General features: G+C 44.7%; 1 protein-coding gene across 1 annotated transcript in view; it reads left to right on the top strand.

Moving 5' to 3' along the window:
• Positions 1-19,536, top strand: part of TMEM132C (transmembrane protein 132C) — a 399,704-nt gene that overhangs the window by 118,078 nt on the left and 262,090 nt on the right. The window contains exon 2 of the mRNA XM_047761948.1: positions 13,617-14,514. Coding sequence (XP_047617904.1) covers positions 13,617-14,514 — 898 coding nt within the window. The remainder of the gene's footprint in view (positions 1-13,616; positions 14,515-19,536) is intronic.

Here is a 19,536-nt window from a genome sequence, read left to right as displayed (position 1 = left end):
TCATTCACTCTGTCATTCATTCAATAGGTACTTTTTTTTTTTTTTTTAAGGCTGCACCTGTGGCATGTGGAAGGTCCCAGGGTAGAGGGCAAATCGGAGCTGCAGCTGCCAGCCTACACCACAGCCACAGCAATGCCAGATCCCAGTCACGTCTGCTATCTGTGTTGCAGCTTATGGCAACACCAGCTCCTTAACCCACTGAGTGAGGCCCAGGAATCGAACCCCCATCCTCATGGATACTAGTCAGGTTCTTATATCACTGAGCCACAGCAGGGACTCCAAGATTGGCCTCTTAATTTTGCATTAAAACATTAATGTAGTGGATATTTAAAACAAACAAACAAACAAATCAATCAATCAATCACAAATGTATGATCTCAGAGATCTGGAGGCCAGAAGTCCAAGGTGAGTCTCATGGGGCCAAAATCAAGGGGTCAGCAGGTCTATGTTCTTCCTGGAGGCTCCAAGGACTAATCCCTTTGCTCACCTTTTCTGGCTTCCAGAGGCTGTACAGACCCCTTGGCTTGTGGCCCCTTCCCCATCTTTGAAGCCAGCAAGACAAGTTGGGACCTTCTCATAAGACTTGAATTTGACCCTCCTCGCATTCCTCTGTCTGCCACTTGTGAGGCCCCTGTGGTGACACGGGAGCGTCTTCTGTGTCCCAGTGTCAGCTGATTATTAACCTTCATTCCATCTGCTGCCTGAATCTCTCTGCTCCCATCAACATGTTCATAGACCCCGGGGAGTAGGATGGGGTTTTTTTGGTCAGAGAAGAGTGTGATCTGATGTGTCCAGTATAGTGATCACTCTGACCCTGCCTGGGACAGGGTGGGGGGACAGGTCACTATCTAGGAACACACACTGGTGCTCTGGCCAGTCTCTAGATCAGCACAGTGTTAGTTGATAATAGTCCTCCCATCATTATTTTCACCAAGCTGGCTCGCTCTCTCTAGGAAAAACGCAGTCGGAAGTAAGATGTGAACTTTAATAAAGCATACGTCTTGCAGCAGGACTGCATAAAGGGGAGCCCGTGCTTCTAGTTTTCTTAGCTGGGTGACACTGGGTAAGTTATAGAACCTCTCTGAACCTCCGTCCCCTTTGGTATAAAATGGGATCCTAAGGGTACTTGACATATAAGGTTGTGGAAAGATTAGAGGACTTGATATACGAGACACAGTACCTGGACCTACTGGCTGTTGTGGTCCGTGTTGCTATTTTCATCCTCCCCTATTGATCACGCGGGTTTCATGAGGCTGAGATTTTACCTCCTCTCTAGGGCATTATTTCTCCCCCTCGAGTGTTCACAATTCTCCCCTATCAATTCTCCATCCTTTGCGGAAGACTTGGTTTAAATGTCCCCTTTTCACAAGAGGAAGAGTTGAAGACTATATATAATGAAAGAGAAAACGCTTTCATCTCCTGATGAATTCTTTCCTCTTTTTTGTTTACTCAACCATCAGGAAAGCATTTTCTACTTTGGAGCCTAAGACTTCTCATTAATATAATCATCCTAAATACTGGTGTAACCAAACAAAACTACAGATGCTAACAACCAGGCAAAAATGAGACTCATGTGTGTGTGTTTGGGGGGGTGGTGAGGATGACTCAATGGGTTATGGAAGGTTTTTTTTTTTTAATTATCTGTAATTAGTGGGAAAGAAAATATGTGGACTATATTAAAAATACGCTCTTTATTTTTGAGGGGGAAAAACTGTCTTAAAGAACAGGAATGCAGTTCCCTTTTATTTACATGAATTGAGATAATTGAGACTCTCAGGATTAATGTAAGGTTCCATCATAAATAATACCACCATCTGTGATAAATAGATGCTTCTCTCTTTGAATAGACACAGCAAAACAGCCCCAAACCATATGCTATATGAACATCAAATGCAGTTATTTAAATTCTGCTGTAAATGCTTATATTATGCAACTCTAAATCCCTCCTGATGTTTGAATCTGATCTTTTTTTTTTTTTTTTTCCTGCATCCATTTCCAAACTGCTTTGGAGGCGTAGTAAGAGCCATGTTTACAGTTTGGATTGATGAATAAACCTGGTATATTGGTCAGATGGTAAAGGAGCCTGAAGAAAACACCAAGAAAGCCCTCACCTGTGTGAAACAGGACTCTTAGAAAGGCTTGGTCTATGTCAGAGGTCAGCAAACACTGGCACCACTGCATTGGATGGCCTGTGAACTAAGAATACCCTGAATTTTTAAAATGATTGGGAAAAAAAACATATTTTATAAGAGAATCGTGTTTCTGACATGATCAGCCTATGAAATTCAGATTTCAGTGTCCATAAATAAATTTTTTTTCTTTTTAGGGCTGCATCTGCGGCATTTGGAAGTTCCCAGGCTAGGGGTCAAATTGGAGCTTTTGGCAACATGGGGTCCTTAATCCACTGAGTGAGGCCAGGGGTCGAACCCACATCCTCATGAACTCTAGTCAGGTTCTTCACCTGCTGAGCCACAACAGGAACTCCCATAGATAAAGTTTTATTGGAACATGGGCACAACCATCTTTATGTTGGTCTCTGGCTGCCTTCTTTTTCCTTTTTCTTTTTTTCTTACTTTGGCCTTGCCCATGGCATGTGGAAGTTCCCAGGCTGGGGATCAAACCTGTGCAGCAGCTGTGACCCAAGACTCTGCATTGATAACCCAGATCTTAACCCCTGCACTGCCAGGGAACTCCTCTGCTGCCTTCTTGATAAAACAGCAGAGCTGAGTAGTTGCAATAGAATCCATTCAGCCCAGAAAGCCTAAAATATTTACTCTCTGAGTCTGGACAGAAAGTGTGCTGATCCTTTCTTTCAATGACTTGTGAAGCCAAATAACCTCAGTGGATGCAGGCAAGGTGTACCATTGTAGAAGCTTTTGGCTCAAAGTTAGAGGAAACCCCTTTGCCCCATGGTCACATGGGTTCCCATAAGGGAGAGGGCAGTGGGGAGGCAAGATTCAGGGTATGGGTATTCCCCCTCCCCTGTTGTCAAGACAGAGGACCCCAGCACCGTGCCCCACCCCCACCCCCCCATCGTTGGCTTTATCTCGGGATTTCACTCCGTTTCAGGATGGATGATGGTATTTACAGGGTGACCTGGTCTCTTGCCTCTGGGAAGAGAGATGTTTGCTTCCGTGGTTCTCTCAGGGGTAAGGACTTCTCTCCTGGGAGAACCAGCAAACCTCATGGCTCCTGGGTTACTATTAAAAATGTAACCATTCTTAAATTCAAAGAACATTTAACCGTGTCCTGGTGAAGGACATGGTTCGCCAACCTCAGCACTGTTATCCTTTGGGTCTAGGTGATTCTGAGTTGTGGGGCAGTCCTGGCCATGGAGGTTATTGAGCAGCATCCCTGGCCTCCGTCCACTAGATGGTGGTAGCAGTCTCCCACCCCAACCATAACCATGACCATCAAAGTGTCTCCATGTGAGTGAAATCATTTGTCTTTCTTCATCTGACTTATTTCACTCAGGGTAATACTCTCAAGATCCATCCATGAGGAGTTCCCGTCGTGGCGCAGTGGTTAACGAATCCGACTAGGAACCATGAGGTTGCGGGTTCGGTCCCTGCCCTTGCTCAGTGGGTTAACGATCCGGCGTTGCCGTGAGCTGTGGTGTAGGTTGCAGACGCGGCTCAGATCCCGCGTTGCTGTGGCTCTGGCGTAGGCTGGTGGCTACAGCTCCGATTCAACCCCTAGCCTGGGAACCTCCATGTGCCGCGGGAGCGGCCCAAGAAATAGCAACAACAACAACAACAAGACAAAAGACAAAAAAAAAAAAAAAAAAGAGATCCATCCATGTTGTCTCCAATGACAAGATTCCATCTTTTTATGGTTGGGTAGTATTCCATTGTATCTATCTATACTGATAGATACCTATATAGACATCAATATCTATCTGTATAGATAGATAGCTATCACATATTCACTCTCTATGATGGTCACTTAGGTTGTCTCCATATCTTGGCTGTTGTAAATAAAGCCACAATGAACACTGGGGTGCAGATACCTTTTCAAATGAGTGTTTTTATATTCTTTGCATAAATACCCAGGAGTGTGATAAGCTGGGTCATACAGCAGTTCTATTCTTTATTTTTTGAGGAATCTCCATCCTCTTTCATAGCAGCTGCACCAATTTATAGTCCCACCAGTACTGACCAACAAACCAATTAACAAAAAAACAAAATAAGTGAACAACAGAAACATACAACACCTAGATACAGAGAACGGGGTGGTGGTTACTGAAGAGGTGACGGGACGGGGGAGGGTGAAATGGGTAAAGGGGATTGACCGTGTGATGATGGATAGAAGCCATTTTTTTATGGTGAGCATGTTGTAGGGCATATAGAAGTAGCAATAGAATGTTGTAGATGTGAAACATTTAATTCACTTGTTTAAGCCTGTGCATAACTGAACCAGTTACTGGAAACAGATCTGGAATTACCCTGTTTTGTTGAAACCAGGGATTGGCAAACGTTGGACCACTGGCCAAATTCAGCCCACCACCTGTGTTTGTGTGGATCATAGGCTAAGTCACAATAATGGAAAAATTTAAGAATGGTTACATTTTAAATAGTTACCTAAGTACCTACCTCTCAGTCTGCAGACTGATTGATTTTACCTCTCAGTCTGCAAAGCCTAAGGTGTTCATTGTGTGGCCTTTTAAGGAGAAAAAAAGTGCCACCCCCTGGATTAGACCAGTGGTTCTCAACCGTTAGCTTTATACATCATCAAATTAAATTCATAATCTTGTAACCTACCTGTATATGTAATTAAAAACAAATCAGTGTAGGAGCCCATTGTGCCTCAGCCGGTTAAGGACCCAGTGTTGTCTCTGTGAGGATGTGGGTTTAGTCTCTGGCCTTGCTCAGTGGGTTAAGGATCCGGCATTACCAAAAGCTGCTGTATAAGTCGCAGATGCAGCTTGGATCTGGTCTTCCCGTAGCTGTGGCGTAGGCTGGCAGCTGCAGCTCCAATTCGACCTCTGGCCTGGGAACTTCCATATGCTGCAGATGTGGCAAAAAAAAAAAAAAAAAAAAGAGTCAGCATGGGTATGTCTACCACAAATGCAGTCAAGTATAGCAATGTTTGGGCAACTTGGAGTTCATAAACAGATTGGGCATTGCTGCTGTAATTTTCCAAAAGGATAAACAGCTTTTTAGTAAAGCGTCATTAAAAGCACAGTCTTCACCCCGGGAGTTGCAATACTGGAAAATGCACAATGTAGTATGCTGTTGCTCCTCCCTCAGTTTTCAGGGGCGGGTGTTTGAAGTAGGTTCTTGGCTTGAGTAGACTTAATAGGGTTCTCGCCTTTGTGGATATCCAGAAGGACAGTCAGAAGTCATATAGGACGTGAGCAACTCTTTGTTGCCTGGGACCATCTTGGGCCTTGCAGAACATTTAGCAGAGCCGGACCCCACTCTCTAAATGCCAGTCACTGTGATAACCAGCTGCGCCTCCAGAATACTCCTGATGCCATCTGTGGTTGGCTGAATAATGTTCCCCCTGCCCCCACAAAGACGTCTATTTCTCAGTTGTCAGAGTCTGTGACCTTTCCTGGCAAAGCGACTTTGTGGATGTGATTCAGTGAAAGATTTTATTTTATTTTATTTTTATTTTTTGGCTTTTAGGGCTGCACCCATGGCACTTGGAAGTTCCCAGGCTCGGGGTCAAAACAGAGCTACAGCTGCAGGCCTACACTGCAGCCACAGCAACGTGGGATCCGAGCTGTGTCTGTGACCCACACCACAGTGCATGGCAACGCTGGATCCTTAACCCACTGAGTGAGGCCAGGGATCAAACTTGCATCTTCATGGATAATAGTTGGGTCCGTAACCTGCTGAGCCACCACAGGAACTCCCAGTGAAAGATTTTGAGATGTGGAGATGATCTTGGGTCATCTACATGGACTGATGTAATCACCAAGGTCCTTATCAGAGGGAGGTAGGAGGTCAGAAGGAAGCTGCAAACTTGGAGGATGGAAGAAGGGGCCAGAAGCCAAGGAATGCAGGTGGCCTCTAGAACATGGAAAAGGCAAGCAAAGGGGTTCTCCCCTGAAGCCTCCGAACGGATTGCCACCCTGCCGACCCCTTCCTGTTAGACTTCTGACCTCCAAAACTGTAAACAAATATTTTGGGTGGTTGTTTTACACCAGTAAGCTTATGGTAATTTGTTATAGCGACGATAGGAAATTAATACATACATCTTCTCACGGAGGAGCTGTCTGGTGCCAATCAGAGCCCCTGGTGGACTTGGGGTCCAAGCCATGTTGCAGGGATGGATGGAAAGAGATCAGGCTCATGGCCTCCAGGAGAGCCATTAGCCAAGACCAAGCCATTTGCCAAAAAGCAGGGCCGTTGAAAGATTGCCTTTTAGATGTAGAACAGGTCCTCATAAATATTTTCCTTTGTGCCTATGCAAAGCCCCATTCTCAAGCTGATAAAGTCTATGATTTGGGTGTTTTAGAGAATTTGTCTTTGAAAGGAATGACTTCTTTGCTCCACTTCCAGGGGCCTTATTGAGGAATCCCTGTGTGATTACAGACTTTTCCCAGAGAAAAGCAGGACTGGGGTGGGGGGATCTGGGTGGGGGCAGGCCTGTGTTACTCCCAGGGCCCCCTAGGGGAACATAAATACCTGCTCTTTTAGAGGCGAGTTTCACTCTTGCGAAATTGCAAACCACACTCTGTAATTTCAGCAGATGATATTGGGGGGGGTGTTGTTCAGAGGAGGCATTGAAATCAAATAATCCATCTATCAAGGTGCCTTTTGTTTCACGAAAAAAAGTAACAGGGCACCATATTTAGCAGAGAGAGACATTCTGTGTCTGGGGAATGTTTATAAATCACAAATAGGGGGCGGGAGAGGGGGAGAGGAAAAAACCCTCAAAGCACTCAGGCCAGCTTGTGTTTCAAGTAAGCTGCAGTGACTTGGAAGGCAAATCCCATCAGGGTTTTCCTTGAGGCATGTGGGGAAAAGCAGGGTTCTGTTTGGCAGGTTGCTGATAGTGTACGGGTAAACTGGAGATGTCTGAGACAGGCCATTGAAGTTATAAAAAAAGTCCACCTCGCTTGATTTCAGATCACTTTCCTCTCCTGGCTGTCATCCAATTTTTTTTTTTTTTAACAAAATATGGTTGTCACTTTTTTTCCCACATTTCGGTAGCCTGAAAACCTTTCTACAGTAACTTATCTACAGCATTGAAGTACTCATCACAGTGATAATGATGAAAAGAGGAACAGCCGCTTCTCCTGATGGTTAGGCGTGTTCTTAGCACCGGGTGCTTTGCTTCTTGCCCCGAGTGGGTTGGTTTTGACATGATTCCCACTATAGAGATGACGATTCTGAAATTTAAAGTTTAAGGTATTTGCAAAAAAAAAAAAAGTTAGCTTATGCATTGGGGACAAGGATTCGTGTTTGGATCTGGTCTGGCTTCAGGGCTGCTCTTAAAACACCAGGAAACATTTCTCTTGCTGGGCTGGAGAGGGTTTGCTGTAAATCCTTCCTCTGTCTTGTTGGCATGTTGATAAACCCCTGAGCACCTGCTTGGAATCAAGTTAGATCGGGGTTTCTCCTCCTTGGCACTGCTGGCATTTTGGACTGAACGTTTCTTGGCGGGGGTGTGGGTGATACTGTCATGTGCATTGTAGGATGTTCAAGGCATCACTGGTCTTGCCTCTCCCCCCACCCTGGTGACAGTAGCACGCCCTCCCCTCTAGTTGTGGAAAATCGAAAATGTCTCTCATAGACATTACCAGGCTCCTCCAGCATGCAAAGTCACCCTTGGTTGAGAACCACGGGTATCCTTTAGTGAAGGCCTCTGCAACCCCCAAAACAGCACCCCTTGTGCATTTGGTTATTCCAGGAGTTTGGGGTTTTATCTTATTTGATTGCCAAGGGTAGTGGGATTTAGCATTTTCACCACGGTATCTTATAAGCAGCCATCATTTACCCCATTTGAGCAAGAGCAGGCCCCAGCCCCCCTTCCTGGACTGACTTTCCACTCTCATACACCCGGGTCCTGAGCTTTTCCTCCTCTGATCCTCGCTCTCATTGCCCCCCTCCTGGAACCCATCCCCTACTCCACTCATCCACCCCTCCTCGATGTCACAGCTCAGAGAGCACCAACTCTGAAGAATCCATTGTGGTCAACGCATCCCCCAGCCAGCCTCATGATGGGGGTGGTGGGTGATGTTGGCTTAAGGGTTGTCTCCCCGCCCCCACTCCCTGCCATCTGGTATTATTCTGTCTGGGTGCTAAGTGGCAGGGACATCTCCTGCGCTCACTATCTCAGAATCTCAAGAACTCAATTTCCAGCAGCAGCTTGGCGGTAGAGTTGTCTGATGAACAGCTGATGGAGGACACAATATCCCCAACCCTGACAGGCAAGTGCAGATAAAGAAAATGGATAAACAGGAAGAGAGACGGCCGATGAACGTGCTGTCAGCCACGAGACCGGCTGGAAAGATGCAGCTGTCCACTGCTCTTCCCCTCTCCAAGGCCTTGGGAAACCAGCTTCAGACTTTCCCAGCAGTACTGCTTCAAATCAAGGAAAATTGATCAAGAGTCCCATCTTCCTGGGAGAGGCCGTGGTGAGCAGATGAACCAGGGTGAGAGGGTGCACACCTGGCTGGGCTTCACTGGGTCACGGCAACCACGGGATGGTCTCCTTGCAGCCAGCAGATAGAGCATCAGGAGAGAAATACCACAAAGCCTGGTGATCACCTCTGCCTCCCTCAACCACTAGATCAGGGCTCCCTGAAATGTGAGATGAGCTTGGGAGATGTACAGGGGGTCACAGTGTGCGAGGGTGCAGATGGGCCTTGCAAGCCTCCTTGTGGACGTCCTTATGAGGGTTCACGAGGTTGGGAGTTGGAGGTACACCTACGAGGTGGGAAACCACTTGAGCCTCACCAATGAGAAAGTGACTCCCCTTTCACATGTCTGAATTACTCTCATCCTACCAAGAAGAAAGTGTCATGGTATCCCTGTATCTTTAGTTTCTTATTCTTGATAATTTCTTGATATTTAATAGCTCCCCCATCAGGTATTGTTGCCTTAAACCCTCCCCCCCAAATTTAGGGGCTTGTAATTTAGTGAATTTAGTTCACTTGTAATTTCTCATGAGTCTAGCAGCTACTGATCTTGGCTGGGCTTGGCTAATTTTGGCTGGGCTCTCTCACCTGTCTGGGGGTTGGCTGATCTAGGATGACCTCAGCTGGGATAACCCTGCTGTCTCCCCACCCTAGAATCAGTCATCCTCCAGTTCTTGCAGAAGCTCAAAAGAGAGTTAGTGCAGTGCCTCTTGAGACCTGGGCTTGGAATAGGTACATGGCCACTTCTGCCATATTCCATTAACCACAGAAAATCCACGGCCAACCTGGATTCAGGGAGTTGGGCAATAGACTCTTAATATTGAAGGGAAAATTGTCAAGTCGTGCACAAAAGACTGGAGAAGAATGGGAGCTATTTTGTCATTGGTCTAAAACAGGCACTATTATACCCTAAATAAGTCTATCCATCTGTTCATCTACTTATATATACATCCTCCCATCCATCCATCTATTGATTCATCCATCTATCCATCCATCCATCTGTCCATCCAACCCACCCAACCAGTGACCCAACCATCGAGTGTTTATCCAACTATCCATCCATCTATCCATTTATCCAGCCATCTGTCCATTTATCCAGCCAGCCAGCCACCCAATCCTGACCCATCCAACCATCCATCCATCCATTTATCCACCCAATCTTGACCCCTCCAACCATCCATCCATCCAGACATTTATCCAGCCAGATTCATCCATCTACCCATCCATCCATCTGTGGAAACTGAAATGGTCCAAGGAGGTAAAAACTGGCCCCAAATCACATGGCTATTGAGTAGATTACTCTGAGATCTCTATGGCCCAACTTCATGTCCTTAACAGCTAGACTAGACCCTACTCCCTTCTTTTTACAAGGTCTGTCTCTTCTCAGCTCAAGTTAAATCTCTCATGAACTGGAGAACTTCAGAACTAGGTTGATCAGGAAGGCATGAGATGGGCACTTTTTGTTCCATGGGAAGAATAAAGAGGGCCTTAAATAATGGAAGAATCCTAAGAGAGGAGACAACAAGGCAGCGAGCCCACTCCAGCTTTATTTCATCGAAAATAAACTCAGCATTTGCTTAAAAGTAAAAGGTTCTTTTTCTGAGGGTTTTTTTTTTTTTTTAAGTAAAAAGACACAAAAATTAGAAAAAAAGGAATTTCTATGTGCAGAGTGAAGAATGGTGAGAAGGCTCTCTGACAAGCTTCCCTGGTGTGGAATACACCCTGCACAGATGTCCTTAGAATCCTCGCTCTGTTCCTTCAGAGAGCCCTTGGCCCCCTACCTTTTCCAAACAAATGAGTGTCTAAATCTCTACGCCTCAAGGTTTAAAAGCTTTTTTGGAGAGGGATGAATAAAAGCATCAGCAGTAGCAATTAGTCCATTGGTTTTTACATAGTTCTACAAGTTGCTTAAGTAGTCAGTGATTTTCTTTAAAGACAGAAAGCCAGGACCTTTTCTGGAATATTGTGCAGGGCGTTTTGAGAGTATTTTAACCTGCTCCTGAAATGAATGAGTTAAAACAGAAGGCTCTGAAACATCCCTCAAGAGAGAGGGGGGCAAAGGACCTGTGTTACTGCTGACCTCGGAATAGCGCCTCTGGGCGAAGAACAGGGGAGATGGCTATTTCTTTGAAAAGCCATCTTGACAACCCACGTGCATTTGGCTACAGCACCAAAGGCAGCTTTGATCTGCCCGCCAGTGTCCCTGCCGAGAAGAGGAACTTCCAGAGGAGAGAAGCATGGGGGCCGCCCCATATGCTGGATGGGCTGTTCTGGCAGCTGTTAGAATCAAGGACAGAAGGGGAGATTAGAACATCAGAGGAGAGAGAGAGAGAGAGAGAGAGAGGAAAGAGCATGCCTGTCCTTTTTCTCTCTCTATGTATATATGAATGGGGACTTACTTGGGCTTTCTGGTCTGGTTTTGAAATACAGGGGCAAGGCCATGGGTTTCCTAGGCTTTGCCAAGTTAGCAGCTGGAGCCCTGTAACTTCTGGGTGAGTAGTGAGTGCTTAATGGAGCCCCAGCAGTGTAAGTATAAACCCAAGGGGAGGCTTTAGACACAAACTTCAATCAGCAGGGAGGCTGCTGGTTGGACTGCTATTGATGCTGGAGACGGACAAAGCCAGGAAGTGGGGGGTTATGTGCTGTTCTTGCCTGGCTCCGAGTTGAACCTCCAGTGTACACTGACTTACCTGGCTGAAGATGCTTGTCAGTGCTTGCAAACAAATGCACCTGAGGGTCCAGCAGGAAATTTCATTGAGCAAGGTGACCTGCTGGGCATCTTCTCTTATTGTTGCTTCTGCCAGGTGGGGAGAAAACCAGGTTAATAGAAACTGGAAAGCCAGATGTGTCCCAGTTTTTCAAAACAGTTCCCTATGTCCAGTCTCTTGGGATGGACCATGATGGACGATAGTATAGGAAAGGGAAGGTTTATATATATGGCTGGGTCACTTTGCTGTGTAGTGGAAATTGGCCCAACATTGTAAATCAACTATACTTTAATTTTTAAAAATTAAAAATTAAAAAAAATTTTAAGAAGGTCTGCATTCATTGAGATCTTTTAAAATACCATGGGCAAAATGGTTATTCATCTGCAGGCTGAGTTGAACATTGAAAGTGAGCAGTTTGCAATGTCTCCTGGTTTGCTGTTTTTCTTTTGACCCAGTTTATGATATTTTTGGCTATGTGAAAGATTTTTTAAATTTTCACATAGGCACATTTATCATTTTTAAATTGCATGTAGAGTTTGAGTAGTTAACTGGAGAGCTCTCCCTATACCCAGGTTATAGAGGAAATCGCTCACTTTTTCATTTAGTACTGACAAATTTTCATTTTCTTACATCTAGATCACTGATTCATTTGAAGTTTATTCTTGTGTATGGTGTGAGTATGGATGTAATTGTATGTTTTTGCCAAATGGCTGGCCAGTTGTCCTAGTATCATTAATTCAACAGTCTGTTTTGCCTTATGATTTGCGGTGCCACATTTATCACTTACTGAATTTCTAGATGCACATGGGCTTATTTATGAACTATTCTATTCCACTGGTCTGTTTTTTCTGTTCAGGTTCCAGTGTCATTAAATATGTTTTAAACTCATGCAAGTTATTAATAGACACACCCACTTGTAAATTGGAGCAGCCACTATGGAGAATAGCATGGAGGTTCCTAAAAACCTGAAAACAGGAGCTCCCATTGTGGCTCAGTGGGTTAAAAACCCAACATGGTCTCCATGAGGATGCGGGTTGGATTCTTGGCCTCGCTCAGTGGGTTAAGGATCCAGTATTGCTGCAAGCTGTGGTGTAGGTTGTAGATGCGGCTTGGACCCGGCATTGCTGTGGCTGTGGCATTGGCCTGCAGCTGTAGTTCCGATTCGACCCTTAGCCTGGGAACTTCCATGTGCCACAGGTGCAGGCTTAAAAAAAAAAAAGCTAAAAATAGAGCTACCATATGACTCAGCAGCCCCACACCTGGGCATGGATAAAACTTTAATTCAAAAAGATACATGCACCCCAATGTTCATAGCAGTACTATTTACAATAGCCAAAACATGGATGCAACCTAAGTGGCCATGGACAGATGAATGAATAAAGAAGATGTGGTATAATATACAATGGAATACTACTCAGCCATAAAAAAGAATGATACAGTGCCATTAGCAGCAAGATGGATGGACCTAGACATTATCATACTATGTGAAGAAAGAGAAAGACAAATGTCATATATCACTTATATGTGGAATCTTAAAGAATGATACAAATGAACTTATTTGCAAAACAGAATCAGATTCACAGAAAACAAACTTATGGTTCCCGAAAGGGAAAGGGGGGGTGGAAGAAGGGATAAATTAGGAGTTTGGGATTAAAATATGCATCGTACTATGTATAAAATAGATAACCAACAAGGACCTACTGTATAGCACAGGGAACTACACTCAATATCTTGTAATAATCTATAAAGATTCTGAAAAAGACTATGTAAGTGTATTACATATATCTACATATATGACATTTAATATGTATCATATAATATATGCATGTGTGTATATATTAAATGCCATATATACATAAATACATGCATATGTGTACATATATATGTGTGTGTGTATATATATCTATACACATATATATGTCTATAGAACTGAAACACTTTGCTGTAGAACCAAAACTAACAAAACATTATAAACCAACAATATTTCAAAAAATATATATATACCCAATTTACATTCACAGGTAACGTTCCAGCTTTCTATTAGGTCGGACTCCATGACATTGCCACCATTCAGCAATTCTTAACGTACAAAAGTCTCCATTTCATAGGTTTTAACCCGTTGTAAGTATATATATAATTTTCTGAGCATGTAGTCATTTAAGAAGGAACCTGAAAATTCTAGCCAAGTGGACTTCAGAATGTTTACCCCTCTATTTAAATTACTTGTCAATTACCTGCCATTTCTAAATGAATTTTAGGGAGCCCAGTGATAACCCCATCTTTGTCTTTTTTTTTTTTTTTTTCCTTTCCTGCAGTGATAGAGGGCCGAGGAGGCATCACAGACAACATCCAGAGGTTTTCCTCGCTGCCACCTTATCTGCCGGTGACTTACCACGTGCTCAGAGCAGAGACCGCCTTCTTCCTGAAGGAGACCAATCAGGACTTGACGCGCAACTCCAGCCTGCACTCCCGAGTCGCGTCCTTCTACCCTTACAAAGCCAGGCGGTCCCCCATCTTAAATGCCAGCTATGGGCCCTTTTCGGTGGAAAAGGTCGTGCCCCTGGACTTGATGTCTACATCAAACTTTTTAGGTCCGACCGACAAGTTTAGTCTCCACTGGAAACTGAAGGCGCACATCCTGCGGGACAAGGTGTACCTGAGCCGGCCGCGGGTGCAGGTGCTGTTCCACGTGGTGGGCAGGGACTGGGACGACCCCGGCCCCGCGCAGGCGCAGAGGCTGCCCTGCCTGCGAGTGTTTGCTTTCCGGGAGACCCGGGAAGTGCGGGGCAGCTGCCGGCTGCAGGGGGCCCTGGGGCTGTGCGTGGCGCAGCTGGAGCTCCTGGCCAGCTGGTTCAGCCCCCCGACGGTGGTGGCCGGGAGGAAGAAGTCGCCGGAGCCCGCCGAGGGCAGCCCTGTGGAGCTCTACTACACCGTGCAGCTGGGCGACGAGCGCGGAGACTGTGCCGGGGGCGACATCCGGAAGGGCAATGCCATCCGCCCGGGAAAGGAGGGACTGGAGGAAAGCACAGCCCACCTGCAAAGGATCGGCGCTGTCCATCTCTATCGCACCCAAGACAGCGCTCAGCTCAGCGAGTTGCGTCTGGATGGCAACGTGGCCATCTGGCTGCCCTCCAGGCCAGTCAAGCAGGGAGACGTGGTCACCGCCTATGTCACCGTGGCCAACAACTCCACCGTGGACTTCTTCATTTTGAGGTAGGTGCTCACCGTGCCTGTGGTGAGACTTAACGGGAAGTTTGGGGTGCCTCTTGGAGAGGCATTCATTTTCACCACCTACTGGGACCCTCCTGCTTCAGGGTAGAAGCCAAATTCTGCACCTGATCAGGTGCTTTCCACTGCTCCCTTTACACTGTATGTTAGGGTATAGGGGAAAGAGGGCTGGAATTGTACCCCCCAAAAATAAGACTCAATGATCTCTCTTTTGACCTTGGACTGCCATTAAATTTGGAGAGGGATGTCATGATGGTGGTGATGGTGATGATGATGATTTTGGTTTAAATTGTTTAGCTATGCAGATACTACATAGTTGCACGACTGAAAGTCCATGTTCAGAGGACCCAAGAAAAGACATAGGCATCATCAGCTTTCTCACTCTGGGTGTAAATGTGAAAATATAATATATGTATTTTTTAATTTGGTGGGGTTAAATATTGCCATTTAGCAGCTGGGAGAATGCCAGTTTGTGAGCACATTTTAGCAAATGAAACAAGGAATCTGCCCAAACAGAAAATTTTTCAGTAGAGTCATTCCATATCTTTAAAAAAAAAAAAAAGGAAAAAAAAAGCTACATTAAAACAATCCCAGAATGGGAGTTCCTTGATGGTCTAGCAGTTAAAGATTCAGTGTTGTCACTGCTGTGGCTTGGGTTTGATTCCTGGCCCCAGAACTTTCACATGCCATGGATGCAGCCAAAAAATAAAAATAAAAAAATAACTAAAATAAAATAACCCACAGAATAACCCACCTACCATTATCACTCTTGGTTCAGCAGATGACACCAAAGTTGTCATGGCCCTGCTCTGTCGCTATACATGGTGATCTAAAGTTTAGTTCAGGGGCGCCTGTTATCTGAGGATAATTAATATTGGGGGAAAAGCCACTTATAGCAAATCCTCTTAAAATGTGGCCCAGGATTTCATACATAATAATGAAAAAAATGTTTGCTTAAGATTTGTTTAAAAGATAAAGATGATGAAAATCAATTTTTTTCTGGTTAAGAAGGACTTAGGTTGTAATTGCAGCTCTCTTGGTTCTTTGTCAAATAAAAAAAAATTAATCGCATGTTGCTTGAATTGCTTGGGGAAAATATTTGCCAAATAGAATGATAGCATGTTATAGCATATTTTTTTTTGGTTTAACTTTTATTGTATAAGAATGGTCCTTTTTTTAAACGGTTGGGATTTTTTTTACAAAATGCATCCAAAGATTTTCATAAGTTTCTCCAGGTAATTTTTGGTCCTTTGGATTTAAATAATTCTCTTCTGAAGTGTCTTTCTAGTCATCATTCTTATAAATTTTTCTTTCCATTGTTAAGTGGACTAATTTCACCAGGTCCTTCTTTGCCAGGGGCTTGGGGATATGATCAAGGGTTTATGGCATCACTTTCAGCAATGCTAAGCGATGCTGTATCTTCTACAAGATAGAAAATGTGCCAAATAGAGAATTCCCCTCAGTTACCTTGTCAGCCTCAGTGGGCAGCCTGGCATCTGCTGCCTTTGGGGTGAGGGAAGGATAAGTTCTGTGTTTTGTTTTGTTTTAAATCGTTTTAAGGCCACACCTACAGCATATGCAAGTTCCCAGGCTTTGGGCTGAATCTGAGCTGTAGCTGCCAGCCTATACCATAGCCACAGCAACACGGGATCCGAGCTGCGCTGGTGACCTACACCACAGCTCACGGCAACACCAGATCCTTAACCCGCTGAGCAAGGCCGGGGATCAATCCCACATCCTCATGGATACTATGTTGGGTTCATTACTGCTGAGCCATGATGGGAACTCCAACTTCCGTGTTTTAATGAAAGTGTCAACCTTACAACTTTGGGCCAGGATAGGAGATATTTAGATAAAAGGATCCAGGTTTGCATCCTCCTGCCATGGATGGGGAAAGATACCGATCTGCAAGGTTTGAGTTCTATTTCCACTAAATCCCTGGGCACCTTGGTTTCCTGTCATTCTATTGAAAAATAAGTATATCTAGCCTGGGCTATGGAGAGGAAGGACAGAGGCAGGGAACCAATAGCACTGTTAATAAGGTTTAAAATTCCAGAGTCGTAAGTATCTTCCCGTTTGTCCTTACCCTATGCCTTGCCTCCCTCTTTAGAAAGGCAGGCTTAGAGTTCTCTCCATGGTACAGTGGGTTAAGAATCTGATTTCAGTGGCTCAGATTGCTGCGGAGGTGTGGGTTTGATCCCTGGCCTGGCACAGTGGTTTGAAAAATACAGTGTTGTGACACTTGCTGCATAAGGGTCACAGCTGTGGCTCAGATTCAGTCCCTAACCTAGGAACTTCAGTATGTAGCCATAAAATAAAAATAAAAAAGAGGAGTTCCCATTGTGGCTCAGCAGTAATGAACCCAGCTAGTATCTGTGAGGATGCAAAGTTTGACCCTGGCCTCGCTCGGTGGGTTAAGGATCCAGCGTTGCCGTGAGCTGTGGTGAAGGTCACAAATGCGGCTTGGATCCTGCATTACTGTGGCTGTGACATAGGCCAGCAGTTGTAGCTCTGATTCAGCCCCTAGCCTGGGAACGTCCATATGCCATGGGTGCAACCCTAAAAAGATTAATTAATTTTTTTTTTAAAGAAAAGCAGGCTCTGCCATCCACTAGGGGTGAGTATGAGTGAACCAATGGGTCCCCGTGTCTAAGATACAGGGCCTTCCGCTGCAGGTGGGGCACTCAGACAAGACACATTGGAGGGGAGAAGCTATGTTCTGTTTTTCATCACAAAGATGACTGTGATGGGGGAGAACACAGGTCCTGCAACCAACGGGCCTCAATTCTGGTCCTGTCTCTTCCGCTTCCTGACTTTATGACCAAAGGCAAATCCTCTCCTCTCTACATGCCTTAACTTCCAAAATCCAATGTGATTCTGATACCTAACGCCATAGGGATGGGAGGATTCAGGGAGCTAGTATTTATTTGTAAGGTGCTTATAGCAGTATCTGGCATGTAAAAGTGTTTTTATCAATGTTGGCTATTACTAACAGGGTTGTTTTTAAACATCCATCAAAACTTCAATAAGCATTGAATTTTATTTTAGCAGAAAAAGGACGTCGTGCTTTGCATAAAACAACAGACACCCAGTTTGTCCTGAAAGCTGTATTGATTCTCACTTTGCCACAATTTTGTTTAAAGAGCCAAAAAATTGTTTTATAATGACAAGAGCTCTTGGAGCCCAGAGGATAATAACAATGACATGGTTCTGGGTTGGATACTGCTTGATGCCGGGAAGGGCAGCAGCCTTATTACTGCCTTCCTGATCTTTCCAACCACGGATCAAAGTCCTGGGGAGAGAGATGGGGAGAGAATCAGAGTCAAGAATGACTCCAAGATGTTGAACGTAAGACGCAGCTGCCATGACTGGGATGGGAAGACTGCGGGTAAAGTACTTGTTCTCTTTCCAGATAGGTTTCATTTTAGCAGTTCCCATTGTGGCTCAGTGGGTTGAAAACTCAGCTAGTATCCATGAGGATGCAGGTTTGATGCCTGGCCTTGCTTAGTGGGTTAAGGATCTTGCATTGCCACAAGCTGTGTCATAGGTCGCGATGAGGCTCAGATCCTGTGTTGCTGTGGCTGTGGTGTGTAGGCTGCTGGCTGCAGCCCCTATGTGACCCCTAGCCTGGGAACTTCTATATGCTGTAAGTATGGCCCTAATTTAACTTATCATTAAATTAATAATTTTAATTAACTATTCTAAAAAATTCAGTAAGTAAAGACAAAAAGATGTATACAGATGTGGCAAAACAGTGACTTTAGCATGAGGCTCACTCAAGTTTGGGAGACACCACTGTTTCTCTTTAGTAAGAGCAGCAGCTCATGGGAATTCCCATTGTGGCTCAGCTGTAATGAACCTGACTAGTATCCATGGGGATTCGAGTTTGATCTCTGTCCTCGCTCAGTGGGGTAAAGGATCCAGCTTTGCCATGAGCTGCGGTGTAGGATCCTGTGTTGCTGTGGCTGTGGCGTAGGCTGCTGGCTGCAGCTCTGCTTTGACCCCTAGCCTGGGAACTTCCATGTGCTGCACGTGCAGCCCTAAAAAAAAAAAAAGGAGCAGCAGCTTATGGAAACCCAAATTTATCCAGCTGCCTCCACCAATGGCTGTAGGTTCCATCATAGCAGAAATCCATCTGGCCTATCCCTGGAACCCAGCTGAGAAATTCAAGGGGAATTTATAAAGGGACCTTGCAAGACCCGTCTTGACTGTGAAATCCTAGGACAGTTGCCATCATCTCCTTGGTAGATGGCTTTTCAGACAAAGTTATGATACTTGCAGATAGCCCAAAACTTCTTGGGAATTTTTATAGGGCCAAGAGCATATATGGAAACTTAGCCTAAATCAACTATACTTTAATGAAGAAAACTAAAAGAAAACTACAGCAGAAATTGACACAACATTGCAAGTCAACTATAATTTAATAAAACAAATTTTAGAAAAGAAACTCAGCCTAAACTTTTACATTATTGTTTTCACAAATGATACTCTCTTCCACAGGCTTGAGCAAGCAGCCTGCATTTCCCTGCATGTAGCATATGCATTGAGTTCAGAGGTGACCCCTGCTTTATGATCAGATTAGTTCCTGGGACTCAAAAGTCAACACGTGAGGTTGAATCTTTGTTTCCTGTGGATATCCCATTACTTGAGAAGCCTATTTTGGAAAATAAAATAAAATAATGATCAACCTAAAGGGAAAAAAAAGCTATGTTTTACAAACCCTTGTGAGTAGGTCAGTTCCACGGGCACCAGCCCCTTGTCCACTGGCATATGGCTGAGCGTGTAGTGAAGGACCAGTAAACATTTATTGAATTAATGCAAAACCAAATACCTAATGTCAAATTTATACCAAGAACTTTCCTTTTCATTGTCATTTTCCTTTATGACTTACTAACTGAAGCTTCTTAAAATAACATCAATCTTCCTTACAGCAGAGTTCCCACTGTGGCGCTGTGGTTTAAGGATCTTTCTGCAGGGGCTCAGGTTGCTGGGGATGCGCAGGTTGGA

This window comes from Phacochoerus africanus, chromosome 15 (assembly GCF_016906955.1).
Source record: "Phacochoerus africanus isolate WHEZ1 chromosome 15, ROS_Pafr_v1, whole genome shotgun sequence".
NCBI lineage: Eukaryota > Metazoa > Chordata > Mammalia > Artiodactyla > Suidae > Phacochoerus > Phacochoerus africanus.
The sequence above is the reverse complement of the archived record's forward strand: the minus strand, read 5'-3'. Positions and strand labels throughout refer to the sequence as shown.